The sequence below is a fragment of the Tachyglossus aculeatus genome, chromosome Y4 (assembly GCF_015852505.1).
Source record: "Tachyglossus aculeatus isolate mTacAcu1 chromosome Y4, mTacAcu1.pri, whole genome shotgun sequence".
Taxonomy (NCBI): domain Eukaryota; kingdom Metazoa; phylum Chordata; class Mammalia; order Monotremata; family Tachyglossidae; genus Tachyglossus; species Tachyglossus aculeatus.
The window spans coordinates 4,040,170-4,066,743 of NC_052096.1; the positions used below are offsets into that span (position 1 = coordinate 4,040,170).

Sequence of the window (26,574 nt, forward strand, 5' to 3'; positions counted from 1 at the left end):
CCACTGACTATGAGCCCACTGTTGGGTAGGGACCGTCTCTATATGTTGCCAACTTGTACCTCCCAAGTGCTTAGTACAGTGCTCTGCACACAGTAAGCGCTCAATAAATACGATTGAATGAATCTGCCGAGCTAGCTCCCTTCCTCCCTTCAAATCCCTACTGAGAGCTCACCACCTCCCACCGAGCCCCCTTTTTCCTCTTCTCCTCCCCATCCCCACCTCCTTCCCCTCCCCACAGCACTTGTATATATGTTTGTACAGATTTACTCTATTTTACTTGTACGTGTTTGTACGTATTTAGTACTCTATTTTACTTGTACATATTTATTCTATTTATTTTATTCTGTTAATGTCTTGTTAACGTTTTGTTCTGTCTCTGTCTCCCCCTTCTAGACTGTGAGCCCACTGTTGGGTAGGGACCGTCTCTATATATTGCCAACTTGTACTTCCCAAGCGCTTAGTACAGTGCTCTGCACACAGTCAGCGCTCAATAAATACGAATGAATGTATGAATATTTACTATTCTATTTATTTTGTTAATGATGTGCATCTAGCTTTACTTCCGTTTATTCTGATGATGTGACACCTGTCCACATGTTTTGGTGTCTGTCTCCCCCTTCTAGACTGTGAGCCCGTTGTGGGGTAGGGACCGTCTCTATATGTTGCCAACTTGCACTTCCCAAGTGCTTAGTCCAGTGTTCTGCACACAGTAAGTGCTCAATAAATACGACTGAATGAATGAATTCCTTCTTCAATTGAATGGATGGAGGCGCTTCGTGGCTCTATTTTGTTTGGGGGTTGTCTGGTCAATGAGGGGACAGAGGGATGGGGGGCACTTGCATCTCCCTAATCCTGACGCCTGACCCTTCGGTGGACAGGACGTTGGCGAGGTTACCCTGTGACACCCCCACTCCCAGTAACCCCGCACACCCCAGGAGCCTGAACGCTGAGTGAATTGACTGAGAATCCCACTTCACCTCCAATTTGGGTTCCAGTTACCCAAACCAAGCTTTTTGGGGGGTGGCGGGGATGGTGGATTAGAGCAGAGCGGGGAACCCTCTGTACCCTTAGGGGAGGAGAGCAGACCGAACCGCCAGCCCCCACCGACAGCCTCGGCTGATCATTTATTGAATACAGTACAGAGAGATTCTCGTTGGGGGGTGAGGGGCCGTGAGGCCGGGGGCGGCAGGAATGGGGACAACCAGGCAGCAACAACAGTCACAGAGGGGGCGGAGGACGGGCCGTCCCGTGCCCCCCGCCCCCCGGGGGGAGGGGGTGGGGGTCAGGCTCAGTTAGGGGGGGCGAGGCCGTGGACGGGGGGCAGCACGCGGCGGGAGTGCGCCCGCACCCAGGGGTGGTCGAGGACGCGGGCCAGAGGGAGCCGCTCGGCGGGGTTGTGCCGCAGCAGTTTGGAGATCAGGTCCTGGGCCCCGGCGGGGACCGACGGGGGGAACTTCAGGTCCACCTGGGGGACGGACGGACACAGAGACGGGCGTGGATGGGGGGGTGGGCTGCTCCCGGCCTCCCCAGTGGAGGAGGACTCACCCTATGCCCCAGCCCCAGGGCAGGGCTGCCAAAACATGTCCTGGGTTTGTGTCACCCCCTTCCCCTCCCCGCCCCCGGGGAGGAGGCGGTGGAAGCAGCAGCAGGGCCTGGGGGGCTTCTGCTGCCTGGACTCGGCCCGGCTGCCCCCCACCCTCCCCCGCCTGTCCCCGGGAGCCCACCTACCTGCGTGATGCGGTTGTAGGTCTTGTTGGGGGAGCAGCTCTCGAAGGGGGGGCTGCCCACCAGTAGCTCGTAGCACAGCACGCCGATGCACCACAGGTCCACTTTCTCATTGTGGGTGCGCCTCTCGATCATCTCGGGGGGCAGGTAGTCCAGCGTCCCGCACATGGTCTTCCGCCTGGGGCCGGGGGGCGGCAAGGGGGCCCAGGAGGTTCATTCAGCCTTCAGTGGCGGGGGGTGGGAGGGGAGGGTCTGCAGGGACCAGTTGGGTGGCATCGTTGGAGACAGGGACAGCTAGACTGTAAGCTCACTGTGGGCAGGGGATGTGTCTGTTACATTGTTGTGCTGTCCTCTCCCAAGCGCTTAGTCCAGTGCTCTGTACGCAGTCAGTGCTCAATAAATACCACTGATTGGGGGTGGGGAACGTATCCTCCGACTCTCTTGTACTGTCCTCTCCCAAGCGCTCAGTCCAGGGCTCGGCACACAGTAAGTGCTCAATTAAGTACCTCTGATCGATTAATTGGCGGAGGGCCGCAACAGCTCTTTCCCCCGCTCCCGGGGGGTGGGCTGGGGGGTACGGAGCCCCCCAGCCCCTGCCCGTACCTGAGGGAGGGGGCGTGGACGGACCAGCCGAAGTCGGCTATTTTCAGCTCGCCGCGGAGGCCCACGAGCAGGTTCTCGGGTTTGATGTCCCGGTGGATCACCTTCTTCCTGTGGCAGTACTGGAGGGCGTCAGCCAACTCCTCCATGATCTGGGGGCAGTCCGGGGGGTCAGGGGGGCCGGGGAGGGGCTGAGCCCCACCAGTTCTCCCTCTCCCGGCCCCCATCAACCCTCCCCTCAGCCTCCTCACCCTGCACCCTGGAAGCTTCTTCAATCAACCAATCTAGACTGTGAGCCCACTGTTGGATAGGGACTGTCTCTGTTGCTGAATCAATCAATCGTATTTATTAAGCGCTTACTGTGTGCAGAGCATTGTACTAAGCGCTTGGGAAGTACAAGTTGGCAACATATAGAGACGGTCCCTACCCAACACTGGGCTCACAGTCTAGAAGGGGAAGACAGAAAACAAAACATTTCCAAGAGCTTAGTCCAGTGCTCTGCACACAGTGAGCGCTCAAATACGATTGAATTGAATGAATCAATCCAGCAGCTGTATTTACTGAGTGCTTTTTTGGTGGTGGTGGGGGTGGTGGTGTTTAAATGCTATTTCATTCATTCATTCATTCAATCGTATTTATTGGGTGCTTACTGTGTGCAGAGCACTGTACTAAGTGCTTGGAAAGTACAAGTTGGCAACATATAGAGACAGTCCCTACCCAACAACGGGCTCACAGTCTAGAGGGGGGAGACAGGCAACAAAACATGTGGACAGGTGTCAAGTCATCAGAATAAGTAGAAGTAAAGCTAGATGCACATCATTAACAAAATAAATAGAATAGTAAATATCAACAAGTAAAATAGTAATAAATCTGTACAAACATATATACAGGTGCTGTGGGGAGGGGAAGGAGGTAGGGTGGGGGATGGGGAGGGGAAAGAGGGGGATCAGTCTGGGAAGGCCTCTTGGAGGAGGTGAGCTCTCAGTAGGGCTTTGAAGGGAGGAAGAGAGCTAGCTTGGCGGATGGGCAGAGGGAGGGCATGCCAGGCCCGGGGGAGGACGTGGGCCGGGTGTCGACGGCGGGACAGGCGAGAACGAGGCACGGTGAGGAGGTTAGCGGCGGAGGAGCGGAAGGTGCGGGCTGGGCTGGAGAAGGAGAGAAGGGAGGTGAGGTAGGAGGGGGCGAGGGGATGGACAGCCTCGAAGCCCGGGGTGAGGAGTTTTTGCCTGATGCGTAGGTTGACTGGTAGCCACTGGAGATTTTTGAGGAGGGGAGTAATATGCCCAGAGCATTTCTGCAGGAAGATGATCCGGGCAGCAGCGTGAAGTATAGACTGAAGTGGGGAGAGACAGGAGGATGGGAGATCAGAGAGGAGGCTGACGCAGTAATCCAGTTGGGATACGACGAGAGATTAAACCAGCAGGGTAGCGGTTTGGTTGGAGAGGAAAGGGCAGATCTTGGCTATGTTGTGGAGGTGAGACCGGCAGGTTTTGGTGACGGATTGGATGTGAGGGGTGAACAAGAGTCGAGGATGACACCAAGGTTGCGTGCTTGTGAGACGGGTAGGATGGTAGTGCTGTCTACAGTGACGGGAAAGTCAGCGAGAGGGCAGGGTTTGGGAGGGAAGATAAGGAGTTCAGTCTTGGACATATTGAGTTTTAGATGGCGGGCAGACATCCAGATGGAGATGTCCTGAAGGCAGGAAGAGACACGAGCCTGAAGGGAGGGAGAGAGAGCAGGGGCAGAGATGTGGATTTGGGTGTCATCAGCATAGAGATGATAGTTGAAGCCGTGGGAGCGAATGAGTTCACCAAGGCAGTGAGTGTAGATAGAGAACAGAAGGGGACCAAGAACAGACGCTTGAGGAACCCCTACAGTAAGGGGATGGGAGGGGGAGGAGGAGCCCGCAAAGGAGACTGAGAATGAACGGCAAAAACTCCTCACTCTCGGCTTCAAGGCTGTCCATCCCCTCGCCCCCTCCTACCTCACCTCCCTTCTCTCCTTCTCCAGCCCAGCCCGCACCCTCCGCTCCTCCACCGCTAATCTCCTCACCGTGCCTCGTTCTCGCCTGTCCCGCCATCGTCCCCTGGCCCACGTCCTCCCCGGGGCCTGGAATGGCCTCCCTCTGCCCATCCGCCAAGCTAGCTCTCTTCCTCCCTTCAAGGCCCTACTGAGAGCTCACCTCCTCCAGGAGGCCTTCCCACACTGAGCCCCTTCTTTCCCCTCCCCATCCCCCGCCCAGACTGAGCCCCTTCTTTCCCCTCCCCATCCCCCGCCTTACCTCCTTCGCCTCCCCACAGCACCTGTATATACGTATATTTGTTTGTACGTATTTATTACTCTATTTTACTTGTACATATTTATTCTATTTATTTTATTTTGTTAATATGTTTTGTTTTGTTGTCTGTCTCCCCCTTCTACACTGTGAGTCCGCTGTTGAGTAGGGACTGTCTCTGTATGTTGCCAACTTGTACTTCCCAAGCGCTTAGTACAGTGCTCTGCACACAGTAAGCACTCAATAAATACGACTGAATGAATGAATGAATTGAAATGCAGTAGCAATAACGCAGTAGCAAGGATATGAGTAGGTGATGACATCACAGAGTAGTTAACAATTAACATGCTATGGCAATAATAAAATAAGCGGAGGATGATATCAAAGAAAGCAGATAATTACTATGTGATGGCAAAAAATATGCAGATGATGACATCATAGACAGCAGTTATTAACATGCGATGGCAGCAAAATAAGTAGGTGATGACATCATCGAGAGACGTTAGCATTTAACATTCGATGGGAATAATAAAAGAAGCAGACGATGACATCACAGAGAGCAGTTAAACTGTGAGCCCCCTGTTGGGTAGGGACCGTGGGGCTCACGGTCTTATTCCCCATTTTACAGATGAGGGAACTGAGGCACAGAGAAGTGACTTGCTCAAGGTCACACGGCTGACAAGTGATGGAGCTGGGGTTCGAACCCGTGACCTCTGACTCGCAAGCCCGTGCTCTTTCCGTTGAGCCACGCTGCTTCTCTAATTCTCGATTTGCTTGTATCCACCCCAGTGCTTAGTAGAGTGCCTGGCATATAGTAAGGGCTTAACAGATAGCATTGTTATTATTACTGTAATTATAATCTCTCTTCCCCGAGCATAACGCCCTCTTCCAATCCCCCCCGACTCCCAGCCCGGCCCCCCGCTGACCGTGGCCGTTCGCTGCTGGTCAAAATGGTGGCTCTTCTGCAACTCCTTGTAGAGCTCCCCGCGGGGGGCATACTCCAGGATCAGATAGACCCGGCGCCGGTCGTGGAAGTAGTTGTAGAGGCGCAGGATGTTGGGGTGGCTGTGGGTAGAGTCACAACATCGGGGGGCGAGGCGGTTTGGGGGAGTGGCACCCCCCCAAAAATGGTGGGGATCGCCATCCGGGGTGGATGGAGGGGGCAGAGAGGAGACCGGTCGGGTCCCTTGGCCGTGCTGCGAGGAGGCCAACCAAGGGGTGGGGGGTCCGTGAGGGAGGGGGCCGTACCGCAGGTGGGACTGGATTTCGATCTCCCTGCGCAGCTGGTGCTCCACGCCTTCCTTCTCCATCTGTGACTTGAAGAGGACCTTGAGGGCCACGATGAACTGGCTCTGCTTCTCGCGGGCCAGGTAGACGTTCCCAAACTTGCCCTTGCCCAGCGGGCGCCCGATCTCGAAGTCGTCGATGGTGAAGTGCCGCCTGGGGCCGGGCCGGGGGAAACCGCCGGCTCGGTCACGCGGTGCTTCCCCCCCCTCCGACAACCCCGCCGCCGTCCGCCCGCCCGCACGTCCAGTCCTCCCTCAGCCCGGGTACTCACTCAGGGAGTGTCGGCTTGACGGAGCCGCCTTCCGTCACCACCACCCGGCCGGGGCCTGCTGGTAGAGGTAGACGGGGGTCGGCGTCCCGGCCCGGTGCCCCCTTACCCCCCTGCCCTCCACCCCCAACCTCGCAGACTCTGTCCGACCGGTTACCTGGGGGCTGGACGCTGGAGAGTTGCAGGGCGGTCTTGGTGCGGCCCAGGAGGAGAGCGGAGGACGGGGTGGCCGACTCCTTGTAGGGCGCCCTTTGGGGCAGCATGTTCAGGCCGGACTGCGGGGTGGGACGGGGGACGGCGAAGGGTGGAGGCAGAAGACAGCGGTCAGACACAACCAGAGAATCGGGGACCAAGGGCCCCCCTGCAAAGAAGTTTCCTGGCTATTCAGTCAGAACCCAGGCATCCTCCCCCCGGCTCTTCCCCCAGACTGTGAGCCCCATCATCATCATCATCGATCGTATTTATTGAGCGCTTACTATGTGCAGAGCACTGCACTAAGCGTTTGGGAAGTACAAATTGGCAACATATACAGACAGTCCCTACCCAACAGTGGGCTCACAGTCTAAAAGGGGGAGACAGAGAACGAAACCAAACGTACTAACAAAATAAAATAAATAGAATAGATATATACAAATAAATAGAGTAAAAAATATGTACAAACATATATACATATATACAGGTGCTGTGGGGAAGGGAAGGAGGTAAGATGGGGGGGATGGAGGGGGGGACGAGGGGGAGAGGAAGGAAGCCCCATTTAGGACAGGGACTGTGTCCAACCAGATTATCTGCCCCGGCGCGTAGAACAGCGCTTGACACGTAGGCAGCGCTTAACAAGTACCATAATGAGCAGTTGAAACAGGTTACAAGTAAAGCAGAGATGAAAAATGAAGAGCAGATGACACCGAACCGGGAGTCAGGAAGTCTCATGTCCTCCCCCTGGCCTGGATTGCCCTCCCTCCACACATTTCATTTTGCTAACATGTTTTGTTTTGTTGTCTGTCTCCCCCTTCTAGACTGTGAGCCCGCTGTTGGGTAGGGACTGTCTATATGTTGCCAACTTGTACTTCCCAAGCGCTTAGTACAGTGCTCTGCACACAGTAAGTGCTCAATAAACACGACGGAATGAATAATCGTTGAGATTATTAATAACGAATACCCTCATCATTATTATTAGACTTTTAGACGGTGAGCCCAATGTTGGGTAGGGACTGTCTCTATACGTTGCCAATTTGTACTTCCCAAGCGCTTAGTACAGTGCTCTGCACATAGTAAGCGCTCAATAAATATGATTGATTGATTGATTGACTGATTATTACCCCCAAATGCACCCTCCCCTCCCCCCAACCCTCTTTCCGGATTACCTTTGAGATGGAAAAGGGTCCAGGGTAGGCATTCTCCTTCTGAGCCATCCTGCCGGGGTAAGACAGACATCATCATCATCAATCGTATTTATTGAGCGCTTACTATGTGCAGAGCACTGTACTAAGCGCTTGGGAAGTACAAATTGGCAACATATAGGGACAGTCCCTACCCAATAGTGGGCTCACAGTCTAAAAGGGGGCGGGGGGGACACTCACACATGCCACTGTTGGTTTGTTTTTTATGGTATTGGTTAAGCGCTTACAATGTATCAGGCACTGTTCTAAATACTGGGGTTGATACAACTCATTCCATCGTATTTATTGAGTGCTTACTGGATGCAGAGCAGCACTGGACTAAGCGCTAGGGAGAGTACGACATCACAGAGTTGGTTAAGCGCTTGCAATGTATCAGGCGCTGTTGTAAATACTGGGGTAGTTACAACTCATTCCATCGTATTTATTGAGCGCTTACTATATGCACAGCAGCACTGGACTAAGCGCTAGGGAGAGTACGACATCACAGAGTTGGTAGACACGTTTCCTGCCCTCAACAAGCTTACGGCCTCGAGAGCACAGAGCCCATCCAGTTTGAGACTAGCTAGTAGTCATCATTTCAAAACAAAAACAAGTAGTACTCCACAGCCTCATCAAGGGTTTCAAATTTGCTTTAACAAAGAATTCTAACTATACTAAGAGCTGGTAGACACGTTTCCTGCCCTCAACAAGCTTACGGCCTCGAGAACACAGAACCCATCCAGTTTGAGACTAGTTAGTAGCCATCATTTCAAAACAAAAACAAGTAGTACTCCACAGCCTCATCAAGGGTTTCAAATTTGCTTTAACAAAGAATTCTAACTATACTAAGAGCTGGTAGACACGTTTCCTGCCTTCAACAAGCTTACGGCCTCGAGAGCACAGAACCCATCCAGTTTGAGACTAGCTAGTAGTCATCATTTCAAAATAAAAACAAGTAGTACTCCACGGCTTCATGAAGGGTTTCGAACTTGCTTTAACAAAGAATTCCAACTATACTAAGCGCTTGGGAGAGTATAATGCAACGCAGTTGGTCGGGATGTACCCTGTCCGGGGTGACCTAGTGGATAGAGGCTGGGACTGGAAGCCAGAAGGCCCTGGGTTCTAATCCCGGCTCTGCCGCTTGTTCTACCGTCCTCTCCCAAACGCTTAGCACAGTCTCCGCACAAGTGCTCAATAAATACGACTGACTGCCTGAGGGACTTGCCTGCTCCATGGCCCTGGGCAAGTCACTTCTCTGGGCCTGCTTCCTCATCTGTAAAGTGGGAGTTAGAGAAGCAGTGTGGCCCAGTGAAAAGAGCTTGGGTCCGGGAGCCAAAAGGACCTGGGTTCTAATTCTGCATCCACCACTTGTCTGCTGTGCGACCTTGAGTAAGTCGCTTCTTTTCTCTGGGCCTCGGTTCCCTTATCTGTAAAATGGGGACTAAGGCTTGACATGGGCTGTGACCAACCCAATTAGAATAGTGCTCCAGCGCTTAAAACAGTGCCTGGCACATAGTAAGTGCTCAACAAATACCATAATAATTGTTATTGTTACTTTTATATCTAACCCAGAGCCTGGCACACTGTAAGCCCTTAATACCATAGAAAAAAAAACAACCAAACCCTGATTATCTTGTATCTACCCCAGTGCCTGGCATCTAGTAAGTGCTTAAATACCAGAAAAAAGAAAACCCTGTTTATCCGGTACCTACCCCAGCGCTTACTAGAGAAGCAGCGTGACATAGTGGCTAGAGCTCAGGCCAGCGACTCAGAAGGACCTGAGTTCTAATCCTGTCTCCGCCCTACAGTCTCCTGTGTGACCTCAGGCAAATCGCTTCACTGCTCTGGGCCTCAGTTCCCTCATCTGTAACATGGGGATGAAGACTGTGAGCTCCATGTGGGGCAGGGGACCGTGGTCCAACCTGATTAGCCCCAGTGCTTAGAACAGTGCTTGCCACGTAGTAAGCGCTTAACCTGTCTACTTGTTTTGTTCTGTTGTCCGTCTCCCCCTTCTAGACTGTGAGCTTGTTGTTGGGGAGGGATTGTCTATCTGTTGCCGATTTGTACTTTCCAAGCGCTTAGTCCAGTGCTCTGCACACAGTAAGCGCTCAATAAATATGATTGAATGAATGAATGAACCAGTACCATGACTGTTCTGGAAAGAGCCCGGGCTTTGGAGTCAGAGATCATGGGTTCAAATCCCAGCTCTGCCAATTGTCAGCTGTGTGACTTTGGGCAAGCCACTTAACTTCTCTGTGCTTCAGTTACCTCATCTGTAAAATGGGGATTAAGACTGTGAGCCCCCTGTGGGACCACCTGATCACCTTGTAACCTCTCCAGAGCTTAGAACAGTGTTTTGCACATAGTAAGCGCTTAATAAATGCCATTATTATTATTATTATTATTAAGAGAAGCAGCGAGGCACAGTGGAAAGAGTCAGAGGTCATGGGTTCCAATCCCCGCTCCGCCAATTGTCAGCTGTGTGACTTTGGGCAAATCACTTCAATACTCTGGGCCTCGGTTACCTCATCTGTAAAATGGGGATGAAGACTGTGAGCCCCCCGTGGGTCAACCTGATCAATAAGCACTCAATAAATACGATTGGATGAATGAATGAACCAGTACCATGACCGCTGTTATTATTATCATTAAGAGAAGCAGTGTGGCTCAGTGGAAAGAGCCCGGGCTTTGGAGTCAGAGGTCATGGCTTCAAATCCCCGCTCCGCCACTTGTCAGCTGTGTGACTTTGGACAAGTCACAACTTCTCTGGGCTTCAGTGACCTCATCTGTCAAATGGGGATTAAGACTGTGAGCCCCCCGTGGGACAACCTGATCACCTTGTAATCTCTCCAGTGCTTAGAACAGTGCTTTGCACATAGTAAGCACTTAACAAATGCCATTATTATTCCCTTCAAGGCCCTACTGAGAGCTCACCTCCTCCAGGAGGCCTTCCCAGACTGAGCCCCTTCCTTCCTCTCCCCCTCGTCCCCCTCTCCATCCCCCCATCTTACCTCCTTCCCTTCCCCACAGCACCTGTATATATGTTTGTACATATTTATTACTCTTTATTTATTTTACCTGTACATATCTATTCTATTTATTTTATTTTGTTAGTACGTTTGGTTTTGTTCTCTGTCTCCCCCTTTTAGACTGTGAGCCCACTGTTGGGTAGGGACTGTCTCTATATGTATCTATTCTATTTATTTTATTTTGTTAGTATGTTTGGTTTTGTTCTCTGTCTCCCCCTTTTAGGCTGTGAGCCCACTGTTGGGTAGGGACTGTCTCTATATGTTGCCAATTTGCACTTCCCAAGCGCTTAGTCCAGTGCTCTGCACATAGTAAGCGCTCAATAAATACGATTGATTGATTGTTGGGTAGGGACTGTCTATGTTGCCAACTTGGACTTCCCAAGCGCTTAGTCCAGTGCTCTGCACGCAGTAAGCGCTCAATCAATATGATTGATTGATTGACCGTCTCTATATGTTGCCAACTTGGACTTCCCAAGCGCTTAGTCCAGTGCTCTGCACACAGTAAGCGCTCAATAAATACGATTGATTGATTGATTGACTGTGAGTCCCCCGTGGGACAACCTGATCCCCCCAGCGCTTAGACCAGTGCTTGGCACATAGTAAGCGCTTAACAAATGCCATCATCATCATCACTATTATTATTATTATAGGGCCTGGCACAGGAGCGGCGCTTAACGAACACCATGAAGGGAAAAAGGAAAGCAATGGGAAGGACCCAGGAGTCCTAACAGTTAGGGCCTCAAAGAAAGGGTGTGGACCTTGGGGGAGGGGATTTGGGGGGGGGGGTTCCCCATTTTCCCAGCCTTTCCAGTCTTTTAGGCTGTGAGCCCACTGTTGGGTAGGGACTGTCTCTATGTGTTGCCAATTTGTACTTCCCAAGCGCTTAGTACAGTGCTCTGCACATAGTAAGCGCTCAATAAATACGATGGATTGATTGATTGATTCCCAAATCGGGTGTGTGTGGCGGAGGAGGGGGAAGAGGGCGCGTGCCAGGAGCCCGTGCCTCAGTTTACCCGCTTCCCCTTGGCGTTGGCCTGGTCGAGGCCTTCCCCTCCCCCCCCACTTCCGGTCTTTTCTCCTCACACCTCGCGGCCTCGTGCTCCGCGCGCCTTTTTCGCGCCAACGGCCTCCCCTTCCCGCGCGCCCCTTCCTCTCGGCCAATCAGATCGCCGGGCCCGCTCTCGAGCCCCTCGGGGCGCGCGCGCGCCCTCCCTCGCGCGCCCCCCCCCCAGGGATTTACCCCACGGCGCTGGCGCGAGCCCGGCTCCGTCCGCCGCCTCGCTGATAATAAAGCCGGCCCCGCCTCCCGCCGGCTCTTTTGAATCCCCCGCTCTCCTTCCCCATTGGCCGAACGCGAGCCCCCGCCTCGACCCCATTGGCTGAGAGAGCTGCCAACCCGGGGGCGGGAAGAAGAACGAGGAGGAGGGCTTTCATTGGTGGATTTTAACGCTGGAGCGCGTTGATTGGGCAGCGCTGGGGCGCCTGCGCCAGGGCTCAGCGCCCGGCCTGCGCCGGCTGGTTTCCGTGGAAACCGTTGTCAATCAATCAATCAATCGTATTTATTGAGCGCTTACTGTGTGCAGAGCACTGGACTAAGCGCTTGGGAAGTCCAAGTTGGCAACATATAGAGACAGTCCCTACCCAACAGTGGGCTCACAGTCTAAAAAGGGGAAAAAGAGAACATACCCAAACATACTAACAACATACAATAAATAGAATAGATATGTACAAGTAAAATAAATAAATAAATAAATAGAGTAATAAATATGTACAAACATATATACATGTATACAGGTCCTGTCGGCGATCGTGGCTCGCCCAGTTCATTCATTCATTCAATCGTATTTATTGAGCGCTTACTGTGTGCAGAGGGAGCACTGTACTAAGCGCTTGGGAAGTACAAGTTGGCAAGTACAAGTACATATAGAGACGGTCCCTACCCAACAGCGGGCTCACAGTCTAGAAGGGGGAGACAGACAACAAAACATTAACAAAATAAAATAAATAGAATAGATATGTACAAGTAAAATAAATAGAGTAATAAATACATACAAACATATATACATATATACAGGTGCTGTGGGGAGGGGAAGGAGGTAAGGAGGGGGGATGGGGAGGGGAGAAGAAGAGCGGGAAGGCCTTAATAGATTTATTTCTCTATTTATTTTACTTGTACATATTTATTATCTATTTTGTTAATGATGTGCATTCGGCTTCAATTCTGTTTGTTCTGACGACTTGACACCTGCCCACATGTTTTGTTTTGTCGTCTGTCTCCCCTGTCTAGACTGTGAGCCCGTTCATTGATTCATTCATTCAATCGTATTTATTGAGCGCTTACTGTGTGCAGAGCACTGTACTAAGCGCTTGGGAAGTACAAGTTGGTAACATATAGAGACGGTCCCTACCCAACAGTGAGCTCACAGTCGGGCTAGGGAACGTCTTTATATGTTGCCGACTTGTACTGCAAGTTGGCAGGCAGACAAGTGGCAGAGACTGGATTAGAACCCATGATTCTCAGACCCGTACTGTGCGTCCACTACGGGATAATGCTTCTTATGGGAAGCAGCGTGGCTCAGTGGAAAAAGCCCGGGCTTTGGAGTCAGAGGTCGTGGGTTCAAATCCCGTCTCTGCCAATTGTCAGCTGGGTGACTTTGGGCAAGTCACTTAACTTCTCTGGGCTTCAGTTATCTCATCTGGAAAATGGGGATGAAGACTGTGAGCACCCCCCCATGAGACAACCTGATCCCCTTGTAACCTCCCCAGTGCTTAGAACAGTGTTTTGTACATAGTAAGCGCTTAATAAATGCTATTATTATTATGTACCGTGCTCTCCTGAGAGGTTAGCGCAGTGTTCCGCACCCAGAGAGTGCTCATTAAGTACGACTAAAAACGATTTTTGGGCAAAACAAACCGGAGGGAATTTTGAAAAAGTACATTGAGACATCCCACAAATCCTGACAGACTTAAATATGCACACATCGTAATTCCCTTTTTTCCAAATAATTTGCTTCTATGAACGACAAAACATTGATTGCCAACAAAAATCAGAAAGGAACGTATACACACATCACAATTATCTTTTTTCCATATAACTTGATTTTATAAGCAACAAAACATTGATCGCCAGTACAGATCAGAAAGGAACAGTTGGAGTGTTGTTGCTCCCCAACCGCCGCGGTAACACTAATCACGTGTCATGCGAATTCCAATCATCATGTTCCGTTCTCCCGGAGGAGAAACAGGTAAGGATATACCTGACTGACGATCCCGCTAAAAGCGCGCCAAAAGCAAGCAAACCACCCCGACACCCTCCTACGATATGACGATACAGATTTAAGCGCTCGAAACACTTCTCTCCCAGGAGATGAAGAAGAATCTCCAATTCTATGTGGCAACTGCTCAAGGGACGGTCCAGCGGAAAAGGAATCCCCGGCAAATGCCCCCTTTTCTGGCGCCTAAAGACCGTCTCCCATGACGCCCCGCTCCCTGATTTGCATATCCGGGATTTTTTCCTACATTGAAAGCGCCTCGCTCCCTTAATTTGCATACTGCCTGCTCTCCCCCTACCGAGATTCTCCCGAACTGCAGAGTCCCATCAGCCCCCGCGGCTACCGTAATTGCCCGTATAGTGGGGGTAGCTTTTAAAAAGATCCTTTTTACCGTATACACCCGAGTCGTGTTCCTAATGCATTCATTCAATTCATTCAATCGTATTGAGCGCTTACTGTGTGCACAGCACTGTACTAAGCGCTTGGGAAGTCCAAGTTGGCAACATATAGAGACGGTCCCTACCCAACAACGGGCTCACAGTCTAGAAGGAGGAGACAGACAACAAAACAAAATATTCATTCACTCATTCAAAAGTATTTGTTGAGCGCTTACTGTGTGCAAAGCACTGTACTAATCAATCAATCAATCGTATTTATTGAGCGCTTACTGTGTGCAGAGCACTGTACTAAGCGCTTAGGAAGTACAAGTTGGCAACATATAGAGACGGTCCCTACCCAACAACAGGCTCACAGTCTAGAAGGGGGAGACAGACAACGAAACAAAAGATATTAACCAAATAAAATAAATAGAATAAATATGTACAAGTAAAATAAATAGAGTAATAAATATGTACAAACATATATACGTATATACAGGTGATGTGGGGAGGGGAAGGAGGCAAGGCTGGGGGGGATGGGGAGGAGGGGGAGAGGGAGAGTACAGTGCCTGCTACCTAGTAGGTGCCTAAGGAAGACAATAATATAAAATAAAATAAAATAAAATATAAAATAAAATAAAATAAAATAAAAATAATAAAATAAAATATAAAATAAAATAAAATAGAATACAAAATAAAATAAAATAATAAAATAAAATAAAATATAAAATAAAATAAAAGAATATAAAATAAAATAATAAAATAATAAAAATAATAAAAAGTAAAATAATAAAAAAATAATAAAAGAAAAGAAAAGAAAAGAAAAGAAAGACCGAAGCAGCATGGTATCAGGGGTGCGGGGAGGGCGGGGTTTTGGGGTCACTCACCACCAGGGCCGGGCAGGGCCGCCATGCTGCTTCTCCTCAGCCCAAGGAGTCGGCGCCAAAAAATATGTGGATAGGTGTCAAAATCATCAGAACAAAAAGCACAATCACTGTGTTTTTTGAAGAACTGAGGGGAGAAGGCATTGGGTGGAAGAGAAAACGCCAAGCAGCGGGGTGGAAAGAGCCCGGGCTGGCGAGTCAGAGGTCGTGGGTTCAAATCCCGGGTCCGCCACTTGTCTGCTGTGTGACCTTGGGCAAGTCACTTCACTTCTCTGAGCCTCAGTTCCCTCATCTGTAAAATGGGGATTAGGACTGTGAGCCCCACATAGTAAGCGCTTAATAAATGCTATTATTATGTACTGTGTGCTATTATTATGTACTGTGCTCTCCTGAGGGAGTAGCGCAGTGTTCCGCACACAGTAAGCGCTCAATAAGTACGACTAAAAACGATTATGGGGCAAAACAAACCGGGGGGATTTTGAAAAAAATACCGACCTCCTGACCGACTTCCAAATGCACACATCCCCCCTGTATCCCCCCTGTAGAGAAGCAGCGTGGCTCAGTGGAAAAGAACACGGGCTTTGGAGTCAGAGGTCATGGGTTCGAATCCCAGCTCCACCAACTGCCAGCTGTGTGACTTTGGGCACGTCGCTTAACTTCTCTGGGCCTCAGTTACCTCATCTGTAAAATGGGGATTAAGACCGTGAGCCCCTCAGGGGACAACCTGATCATCTTGTAACCTTCCCAGCACTTAGAACAGTGCTTTGCACATAGTAAGTGCTTAATAAATGCCATTATTATTATTATCCCCCCACAGCGCCTAGAACAGTGCTTCGCACATAGTAAGCACTCAACTAATGCCACCGCCATTATTATTATGATTATTACCAGCCTGCCCGCCCGTAATTACCCATCACACCTGAATACTGAGGAGTTCATATAAAAGTCGAGCTTTATTTCATAAAAATAAAAAAGTTGGTAGGTCAGGCTGGCCACACTGGGGAGGAAAGGAAGTTGATATATATTGCCAACTTGTACTATATGTTGCCAACTTGTACTTCCCAAGCACTTAGTACAGTGCTCTGCACACAGTAAGCGCTCAATAAATGCGATTGGTGATGAAGTTCATGGCATCGCGTGGCCGGGGCCTGGCTTCTCTCCGGAAGCCGAAGGCCCTACCGCCCACCGGGACCCCGCTTCTCTCCACGGCTCCTCGTCCTCCTCACGCTCCGGCCTCACATCGGCTTCTTCTTCAGCCCGAAGACGGCGACGAACAGAACCAGTTCGGTGGCCGCCGGGAGGGCACTGGGGGTGTGTGTAGGCAAAATCAATCAATCAATGATTTATTGAACGCTTACTATATGCAGAGCACTGTACTAAACGCTTGGGAGAGGACAATGCAACAGAATTGTAGACTGTAAGCGTGCTGTGGGCAGGAAGTGCGTCTTTATTGTTCGGGGTTTTGGGAAGGGAAAATCAATCAATCAATCAATGATTTATCGAACGCTTACTATATGCAGAGCACTGTACTAAACGCTTGGGAGAGGGCAACAGAGTTGTAGACTGTAGGCTCGCTGTGGGCAGGAAGTGTGTCTTTATTGTTCTATTGTACTCATTCAATAAGCAGTATTCATTCGAGAAGCAGTGTGGCTCAGTGGAAAGAGCCCGGGCTTTGGAGTCAGAGGTCATGGGTTCAAATCCCGGCTCCACCAACTGTCAGCTGTGTGGCTTTGGACAAGTCACTTCACTTCTCTGTGCCTGTTACCTCATCTGTAAAATGAGGATTAAGACTGTGAGCCCCCAGTGGGACAACCTGATCACCTTGTAACCTCCCCAGTGCTTAGAACAGTGCTTTGCACATAGTAAGCGCTTAATAAATGCCAGCATTATTATTATTCAATCATATTTTGTTGTCTGTCTCCCCCTTCTAGACTGTGAGCCCGTTGTTGGGTAGGGACCGTCTCTATATGTTGCCAACTTGTACTTCCCAAGAGCTTAGTACAATGCTTTGCACACGGTAAGCGCTCAATAAATACGATTGAATGAATGAATGAATGAAGTTACTATACTAAACACTTGTAAGAGTACAATATAACAATAAACAGACATGTGGCTACCAACAACCGTGAGCCTGTTGTTGGGTAGGGATTGTCTCTGTTGCCGAACTGTACTTTCCAAGCGCTTAGTACAGTGCTCAGCACACAGTAAGTGCTCAAGAAATACAATTGAATGAATGAATGAATGAATGCTGATGTATTGGATTCTCCCAGGTGCTTACTACAGTGTTCTGCATACAACAAGCACTTAATAAATACCACCGATTGATTGATTCCTCTCCCAGCAACCCCAGAAAAGGAGGTGATTTAAAGATGCCCCTGAGGGTGGAGAGGGATAGTTGGGCCTTTAGGATCTGGGTAACATTTAGGGCCTGGGGCCAGGGGGGGTGAAGTCTTCTCAGCCCTCAGCACTTATTGTCTATAGTTATAATTGATTTATAATAATAATAATGGCATTTGTTAAGCACTTACTATGTGCAAAGCACTGTTCTAAGCGCTGGGGCGATACAATGGGATCAAGTTGTCCCACGTGGGGCTCACAGTCTTAATCCTCATTTTACAGATGAGGTAACTGAGGCTCAGAGAATAATAATAATAATGGCATTTGTTAAGCGCTTACTATGTGCAAAGCACTGTTCTAAGTGCTGGGGAGGGATACAACGGGATCAAGTTGTCCCACGTGGGGCTCACAGTCTTAATCCTCATTTTACAGATGAGGTAACTGAGGCTCAGAGAATAATAATAATAATAATGGCATTTGTTAAGCGCTTACTACGTGCAAAGCACCGTTCTAAGTGCTGGGGGGCGGGGGGATACAAAGTGATCAGGTTGTCCCACGTGGGGCTCACAGTCTTAATCCCCATTTTACAGATGGGGTAACTGAGGCTCAGAGAAGTTAAGTGACTTGCTCAAGGTCACACCACAGACATGTGGCGGAGCCGGCATTCGAACCCATGACCTCTGACTCCCAAGCCCGGGCTCTTTCCACTGAGCCACGCTGCTTCTCTAGTACAGCGCCTGATTTATTGATATTATCAGATTTATTGATATTAATATCAATAAATCAATAGAGTATTGCTATTACTCTATTTATTTTACTTGTGCATATCTATCCTATTTATCTATCCTATTTATTTTATTTTGTTGGTATGTTTGGTTTTGTTCTCTGTCTCCCCCTTTTAGACTGCGAGTCCACTGCTGGGTAGGGACCGTCTCCATGTGTTGCCAATTTGTACTTCCCAAGCGCCTCGTACAGTGCTCTGCACATAGTAAGCGCTCAATAAATACGATTGATGATGATGATGATGTTAATGTCTGCCTCCCCACGCTCAATAAATACGATTGATGATGATGATGATGATATTAATGTGTGCCTCCCCACCCTAGACCGCAAGGTCATCGCGGGCAGCGGATGTGTCTAGCAACTTGGTTATATTGCAGTCTCCCAAGCGTTTAAGGCAGGGCTCTGCGCCCAGTAAACGCTCAATCAATGCCACTCCTTGATGGACTGATTGATGGATCGTGCCCCGCACCTGCAGAAAGCGAAGATGTACCAGTACGTGACGCATTCCCACCGCTCGAAGATGAAGAAGGACAGGGAGACGGAGGCGCTGCCGTGGGCAGCCACGGCTGGAGAGGGGTTAAGGGGAAAACCAAATCAAGAGAAGACACAGGCTTCTACCACCCCCACCATGCACGGGGGCAGAGACAACATGGCCTGATGGAAAAAAAAACAGAGCCTGGGACTCAGTGGTCCTGGCTTCTTAATCCCAGCTCCATCAAGTGCCTGCTGTCATCCCCCGGCCCACAAATGTCCTCCCTCTGCCCATCCGCCAAGCTCGCTCTCTTCCTCCCTTCAAAGCCCTACTGAGAGCTCACCTCCTCCAGGAGGCCTTCCCACACTGAGCCCCTTCCTTCCTCTCCCTCTCCATCCCCCCCATCTTACCTCCTTCCCTTCCCCACAGCACCTGTATATATGTTTGTACATATTTATCACTCTATTTATTTTACTTGTACATATCTATTCTATTTATTTTATTTTGTGAGTATGTTTGGTTTTGTTCTCTGTCTCCCCCTTTTAGACTGCGAGCCCACTGCTGGGTAGGGACTGTCTCTATATGTTGCCAACTTGGACTTCCCAAGCGCTTAGTCCAGTGCTCTGCACACAGTAAGCGCTCAATAAATACGATTGATTGATTGCTGCCTGCCTGCTTGACTTTGAAGCAGCGTGGCTCAGTGGAAAGAGCACGGGCTTTGGAGCCAGAGGTCATGGGTTCAAATCCCGGCTCTGCCAACTGTCAGCTGTGTGACTTTGGGCAAGTCGCTTCACTTCTCTGTGCCTCAGTTCCCTCATCTGTAAAATGGGGATTAAGACTGTGAGCCGCCCATGGGACAATCTGACCACCTTGTAACCTCCCCAGTGCTTAGAACAGCGCTTGGCACATAGTAAGCGCTTAATAAATGCCATCATCATCATCAGGTTGATCCAAGGGGGCTCACAGTCTTCATCCCCATTTGACAGATGAGGTCGCTGAGGCACAGAGAAGTGAAGTGACACACAGCTGACAAGTGGCGGAGCCGGCATTTGAACCCCTGACCTCTGACTCCAAAGCCCGTGCTCTTTCCACTGAGCCACGCTGCTTCAGTGTATCTACACTGGTGCCCGTGCTCTTTCCATTGAGCCACAGTGCTGCTCTCCGTGCCTCAGTGACCTCTTCTGTAAAATGGGGATTAAGACTGTGAGCCCCCGTGGGACAACCCGATCACCCCCTACGCTTAGAACAGCGCTCTGCGCATAGTAAGCGCTTCATAAATCCCGGCTCCGCCACTTAGCTGTGTGACTTTGGGCGAGTCACTTAACTTCTCTGGGCCTCAGTTACCTCATCTGGAAAATGGGGATGAAGACTGTGAGCCCCCCGTGGGACCACCTGATCACCTTGTAACCTCCCCAGAGCTTAGAACAGTGCTTTGCACATAGGAAGCGCTTAATAAATGCCATCATTATTATTATTATTACTTCACTTCTCTGGGGCTCAGACCCCTCAACTATAAAATGGGGATTGGATACCCCTTCTCCCTCCTACTTAGACTACGAGCCCCGTGCGGGTGTCCAACAAGATTAACACGTCTCCAGCGATTAGAAGGGCGTTTGACACATAGCAAGTGCTTCTCAAGACCATTATTTTTTCATCTTGGGAGAGTTGGCGGAGTTAAATGCACACTGACACTGGGCGTATTGTGTTTCTCCCGTTAGCTGCCAGGGACAGGGATAGGGGTGTGGAAGGGGGCATTAAGGAATGGGAATGGGGCACCAAGTGGAAAGATACAGAGGAGGCTTTGAGTGCCGTTGAACATGGAGATGCCGGAGAAAAATCCGGCCAGTTCCACCACGAAGAGACCAAGGGTGACGGAGAGAGCAATCACCAACCTGGAAGAAGAGGCGGGGAAAACGAGCAGTGTGGTCTAATGGCTAGCGCCCAGGCCTGCGCGTCGCAGGACCTGGGTTCTAACTCCAGAAAGAGCCCGGGCTTTGGAGTCAGAGGTCACGGGTTCAAATCCCGGCTCCGCCAACTGTCAGCTGTGTGACTTTGGGCAAGTCACTTCACTTCTCTGGGCCTCAGTTCCCTCATCTGGAAAATGGGGATTGAGACTGTGAGCCCCACGTGAGACAACCTGATCACCTTGTAACCTCCCCAGCGCTTAGAACAGTGCTTGGCACATAGTAAGCGCTTAATAAATACCATCGTTATTATTATACCAGATATAATTATACCAGATATATTTGTATATAACATACATAACATATTAATATTTACATATTAATACACACAACACATTAATATATTAATATTAATATATTATATATTATATATACATTTTATATACATGTATGTAAAATAACATACAAATTATATTTGTATATTATTATACAAATACCAGAAAAAAATAAATACCATCATTATTACTATACCAGATATATTCGCATATAACATACATAACATATTAATATTTATATATTAATACATACACCATATTAATATTAATATATTATATATTAATATATGCATTTTATATGCGTGCATATATAATAATATACAAATTATATTTGCATATTATTATACAAATACCAGAAAAAATAAATACTGTCATTATTATACCAGATATAATTATACCAGATATATTCGTATATAACATATATAATATATTAATATATGTATATTACATATTAATATATACAATACATTAACATATTAATATATTAGATATTAATATATACATTTTATATGCATGTATATATAATAACATACAAATTATATTTGTATATTATTATACAAATACCAGAAAAAATAAATACGATTATTATTATTATACCAGATGTAATTATACCAGATATATTTGTATATAACATATATAATATATTAATATTTATATATTATATATAAATATATACAATATATTAATATATGCATTTTATATACATGTATATATAACAATATACAAATTATATTTGTATATTATTATACAAATACCAGAAAAAAATAAATACCATCATTACTATTATACCAGATATAATTATACCAGATATATTTGCATATAACATATATAATATATTAATATTTATATATTATATATGAATATATGCAATATATTCATATATTAATGTATTAAGTATTAATATATACATTTCATATACATGTATGTATAATAATATACAAATTATATTTGTATATTATTATACAAATACCAGAAAAAAATAAATACCATCATTACTATTATACCAGATATAATTATACCAGATATATTTGCATACAACATAGTTAATATATTAATATTTATATATTATACATTAATATATACAATATATTCATATATGAATATATTAAATATTAATATATTTTATATGCATGTATATGTAACATACAAATTATATTTGTATATCATTGTATATACATGTACATAAAATATATATTAATATTTATATGTTATATATGAATATATACAATATGTTCATATATTAATATATTAAATTTTAATATATGCATTTTATATGCATGTATATATAATAATATACAAATTTATATTTGTATATTATTATACAAATACCAGAAAAAAACCCCCAAAGCAGGACCCTCAGCCATTTACCTACCGCCCCGATTCCCCCGGCCGGTGCCCCGTAACCCCCTTCCCAATTCACTGCTGGTCCTCTGGGTGCCCGGGCCCACCTCCTCCCTCTCCCGGCTCTCTCCCGGCCACACACTCACTGCCGGTCTTGGCTGTCATACTCCTCCCGGGTAAAGACAGGAGGTAGGCAGGCCCGGACGTTGATTTCCTGGGTGCGGGAGAGGAGACGAGGTGGAAGGTGCGGTTTGGGAAAGGGACTCGAGAGGTTTGAAAAGGGGAGGAAGGATGATAATAATAATAATAACATTGGTATCTGTTAATCACTTACTAGGTGCCAAGCCCTATCCTAACCGCTGGGGTAGATGCAAGGTAACCAGGTTGTCCCATGTGGGGCTCACAGTCTTCACCCCCATTTTACAGATGAGGTCACTGCGGCCCAGAGAAGTGAAGCGACTCGCCCAAGGTCACACAGCTGACCAGCGGCAGAGCCGGGATTAGAAGCCATGACCTCGGACTCCCAAGCCCAGGCTCTTTCCCCTAAGCCACGCTGGTGGAATCTGAATCGTCTAGACTGTGAGCCCGCTGTTGGGTAGGGACCGTCTCTATATGTTGTCAACTTGTAATAATAATAATAATAATGTTGGCATTTGTTAAGCGCTTACTATGTGCAAAGCACTGGTCTAAACTTGTACTTCCCAAGTGCTTAGTACAGTGGTCTGCACACAGTAATAATAATAATAATAATAATAATAATGGCATTTGTTAAGCGCTATGTGCAAAGCACTGTTCTAAGCGCTGGGGGGGATACAAGGTGATCAGGTTGTCCCACGTGGGGCTCACAGTCAAACCCCATTTTACCGACGAGGGAACTGAGGCTCAGAGAAGTGAAGTGACCTGCCCAAGATCACACAGCAGACATGTGGCGGAGCCGGGATTCGAACCCATGACCTCTGACTCCAAAGCCCGGGCTCTTTCCACTGAGCCACGCTGCTTCTCTTTATTGAGTAAGCGCTCAATAAATACGATTGAATCGAATGAATGAATGAATCATCTGGAATTTCTTAGGTCCGGATCAACAGTGGCATACTGGATAGAGCAAGGGCCTGGGAGACAGAGGGTCATGGGTTCTAATCCCAGCTCTGCCACTTGTCGGCTGTGTGACCTTAGGCAAGTCACTTCACTTCTCTGTGCCTCAGTTACCTCATCGGGAAAATGGGGATTGAGACTGTGAGCCCCACGTGGGCCAAGGGACTGTGTCCAACCCAATTTGCCTGTATCCACCCCAGCACCTGGCCCATACAGTAAGCACTTAACAAATACCATTATTATTATGATTATGAAGACTCACTGGAAACACTCATGGATAACAGGACTGTGATCGGTAAAAGAGCACTATGTTATAAACTTGAATAGGAATAATAATAAACAATAATATTTATTAAGCACTTACTATGTGCGAGGCATTATGCTAAAAGCACTCCCTATCCATGAATACCAATGCCAACTGTTTGTCTTTTGTAATGGCATTTGTTAAGCACGTCCTACGTGCCAGGCGCTGTACTAAGCACTGGGGTAGATACAAGATAATGAGGTTGGACGCAGTCTATGCTCACACGAGGCGCACTGTCTTCATCCCCATTTTACAGGTGAGGGAACTGAGGCACAGAGAAGTGAAGTGACTTGCCCAGGGTCACACAGTAGTAGAAGTAGAACATCTGGCTCCCAGATCTGTGCTCTTTTCACTAGGCCACGCTGCTTCTCAATACACTGGAAGCGGCGTGGCTCGGTGGAAAGAGCCCGGGCTTTGGAGTCAGAGGTCATGGGTTCAAATCCCGACTCCGCCACTTGTCAGCTGTGTGACCTGGAGCAAGTCACTTCACTTCTCTGGGCCTCAGTTCCCTCATCTGTAAAACGGGGGTGAAGACTGTGAGCCCCCCGTGGGACAACCCGATCACTTTGTAACCTTCCCAGCGCTTAGAACAGTGCTTTGCACATAGTAAGTGCTTAATAAATGCCATTATTATTATTATTATTATTATTCCTCCAATGTCCTCATGAAACTGTTAATATACAACAGTGGTGATTAAATCTGTCCTCTCTTCTACTTGGGCTGTGAGCCCCATAAGGGACAGGGCCTGTGTCAACCCGATTTGCTTTACCCCCACGCTTTGTACAGTGCAAGCACTTAATAAATACCACAATATTTATATTTGATGCAAATTTTGACCACCCTTTCTTTTGCCTCATGGTCTTCTTTCCTTTGCTGCCCTAGCGAGACTCCTCTTCCTATCCCTCCTCCCTCTCCACCTCACAGCAAGCCTCCCTCTTACGAACAGCTGTTCCTTGTCAACTACAACAGGGAGGCTCGGAGGGGACAGGGATAATAGGGAAGAAGGAGTGGGAGAGAGGAGAGTGTGTAGAAAGTTGAGGAAGGTTGCAGGGCTGGGTTGAGGAAGCAAGTTAGTCACCCCTTGGGAAATGGAGCATGATGGTGGGAGAAAAAGGGAGCAGGATTTGGGGTATCCATTTGGTCCACAGACCATTCCCTCCCAGCTCAAGAGAGATTAAGGGTCCAAGAAATCCTGGGGGCAATAGTTTGGTGAGTTGGGATCAAGTGGAGAGGGCTGGCGAGGAGGGGAGATGGGTGTTGGTGAAGGGGGCGAGCCCAACCTTACCCTTGACCAGAACATGGTGATGACGATGACGAGATGGGCCACCAAGGTCAGGAAGCGGGAGGGCACCAGTCCCGTGATTCGGCCCATCCCGGCACTGGGAGCTGGAACGCCGGGATTCCCCGACCTGAACAGAAACGTGGGGATGGATGGAGTTGGGGGAAGGTGTTAGGTGGAGCCTGGACAGGGAGGGTAGGTCCTGGGGCTTCCGGGGCTCTGGGGCTGCAGGGGGAAGGACATCAGGGCACTGAGGAGAAGCAGTGTGGCTCAGTGGAAAGAACCCGGGCTTTGGAGTCAGAATTCATGGGTTCAAATCCCGGCTCTGCCGATTGTCAGCTGAGTGACTTTGGGCAAGTCACTTCACTTCTCTGGGCCTCAGTTCCCTCACCTGTAAAATGGGGATTAAGACTGTGAGCCCCCGTGGGACAACCTGATTACCTTGGAACCTCCCCAGCGCTTAGAACAGTGCTTTGCACATAGTAAGCGTTTAATAAATGCCATTATTATTATTATTAACAGAGTAATAATATTTACAAATATGTATATGTACAATACGTATATTACTGTACATATATGTACACATATATGTGCACACATGTACACACATATATGTACGTATACAATATGTATATGTACAAATATATATATAGGAGCTGAGGGGAGGGGAAGGAAGTAGGGCGGGGGGATGGGGAGGAGGAGAGGAAAAGGGGGGCTCAGTCTGGGAAGGCCTCCTGGAGGAGGTGACCTACTGACAGCTCAGTAGGGCTTTGAGACTTGTACTTCCCAAGCGCCTAGTACAGTGCTTTGCACACAGTAAGTAAATATGATTGAATGGATGAATGAAAGGGGGGGGGGGGGCGTGCCAAGGGGCAGTCCGGGTCCTGGTGGAGGCTCTGATGAAGGATCTTTATAATATTTATTTTATTTAGTTAATATGTTTTGTTTTTTTGTCGGCCTCCCCCTTCTAGACTGTGAGCCCGCTGTTGGGTAGGGGCCGTCTGTACGCGTTGCCAATTTGTACTTCCCAAGCGCCTAGTACAGTGCTCTGCACATAGTAAGCGCTCAATAAATACGATTGATGATGATGATGATGTTGCTAACTTGTACTTCCCAAGTGCTTAGTCCAGTGCTCTGCACACAGTAAGCGCTCAATAAATACGATTGATGATGATGATGTTGCTAACTTGCACTTCCCAAGTGCTTACTACAGTGCTCTGCACACAGTAAGCGCTCAATAAATACGATTGATGATGATGATGTTGCTAACTTGTACTTCCCAAGTGCTTAGTACAGTGCTCTGCACACAGTAAGCGCTCAATAAATAGGATTGAAAAAATGTATGAATGAATCTTTCGGCTGCCCTTGGCCCCCTTCCCTCTCACCTCCCCGCTCCGCCGTCGTGCGGGCCTGTCCACCGCCTGTGTTGCCCCGGGCAGCCGCAAAGCCCGCCTCCCCGCCGCAAAAGGAGAGGGACCACAAGGCGAACGGCAGAACGCGTAACTAGTATGGCCCGACGAGGCCACCGTAGGCGCGGCCGCCATCTTGGTAAAGGCGACGTGAGGCGGACGTAACGTAGCGTAACGTAACGCGACGCGCCCACGTGACGCCGGACGGCAGCGGCCTGGAGCTCG

The 26,574-nt window shown here is 48.4% G+C and overlaps 1 protein-coding gene and 1 non-coding gene across 7 annotated transcripts; both read right to left on the reverse strand.

Moving 5' to 3' along the window:
• Positions 1-1,111: 1,111 nt before the first annotated feature.
• LOC119947328 (transmembrane protein 107-like) lies at positions 1,112-26,444 on the reverse strand. Of its 6 annotated transcripts, none has more exons than XM_038768966.1 (13): positions 26,326-26,444; positions 24,947-25,070; positions 22,412-22,479; positions 20,477-20,577; positions 18,683-18,779; positions 7,517-7,565; positions 6,313-6,430; positions 6,159-6,213; positions 5,849-6,040; positions 5,527-5,665; positions 2,329-2,477; positions 1,729-1,903; positions 1,112-1,465 (listed from the first exon to the last, which is right to left on the reverse strand). In XM_038768966.1, the coding sequence occupies exons 2-13, from the start codon at positions 25,031-25,033 to the stop codon at positions 1,289-1,291; spliced, it is 1,407 nt and encodes a 468-aa protein (XP_038624894.1). In that variant the 5' UTR covers positions 25,034-25,070; positions 26,326-26,444; the 3' UTR covers positions 1,112-1,288. The 6 variants fall into 6 exon arrangements, with proteins under 6 accessions (XP_038624894.1, XP_038624892.1, XP_038624895.1 ...); XM_038768964.1 differs by having other exon boundaries at positions 6,159-6,216; positions 26,326-26,443; XM_038768967.1 differs by lacking the exons at positions 18,683-18,779; positions 20,477-20,577; positions 22,412-22,479; positions 24,947-25,070; positions 26,326-26,444 and adding an exon at positions 15,097-15,323 and having other exon boundaries at positions 6,159-6,216.
• LOC119947414 lies at positions 13,696-13,828 on the reverse strand. Its single transcript, XR_005456488.1, has one exon. It is a non-coding gene; the product is annotated as a U8 small nucleolar RNA (small nucleolar RNA).
• Positions 26,445-26,574: the final 130 nt, after the last annotated feature.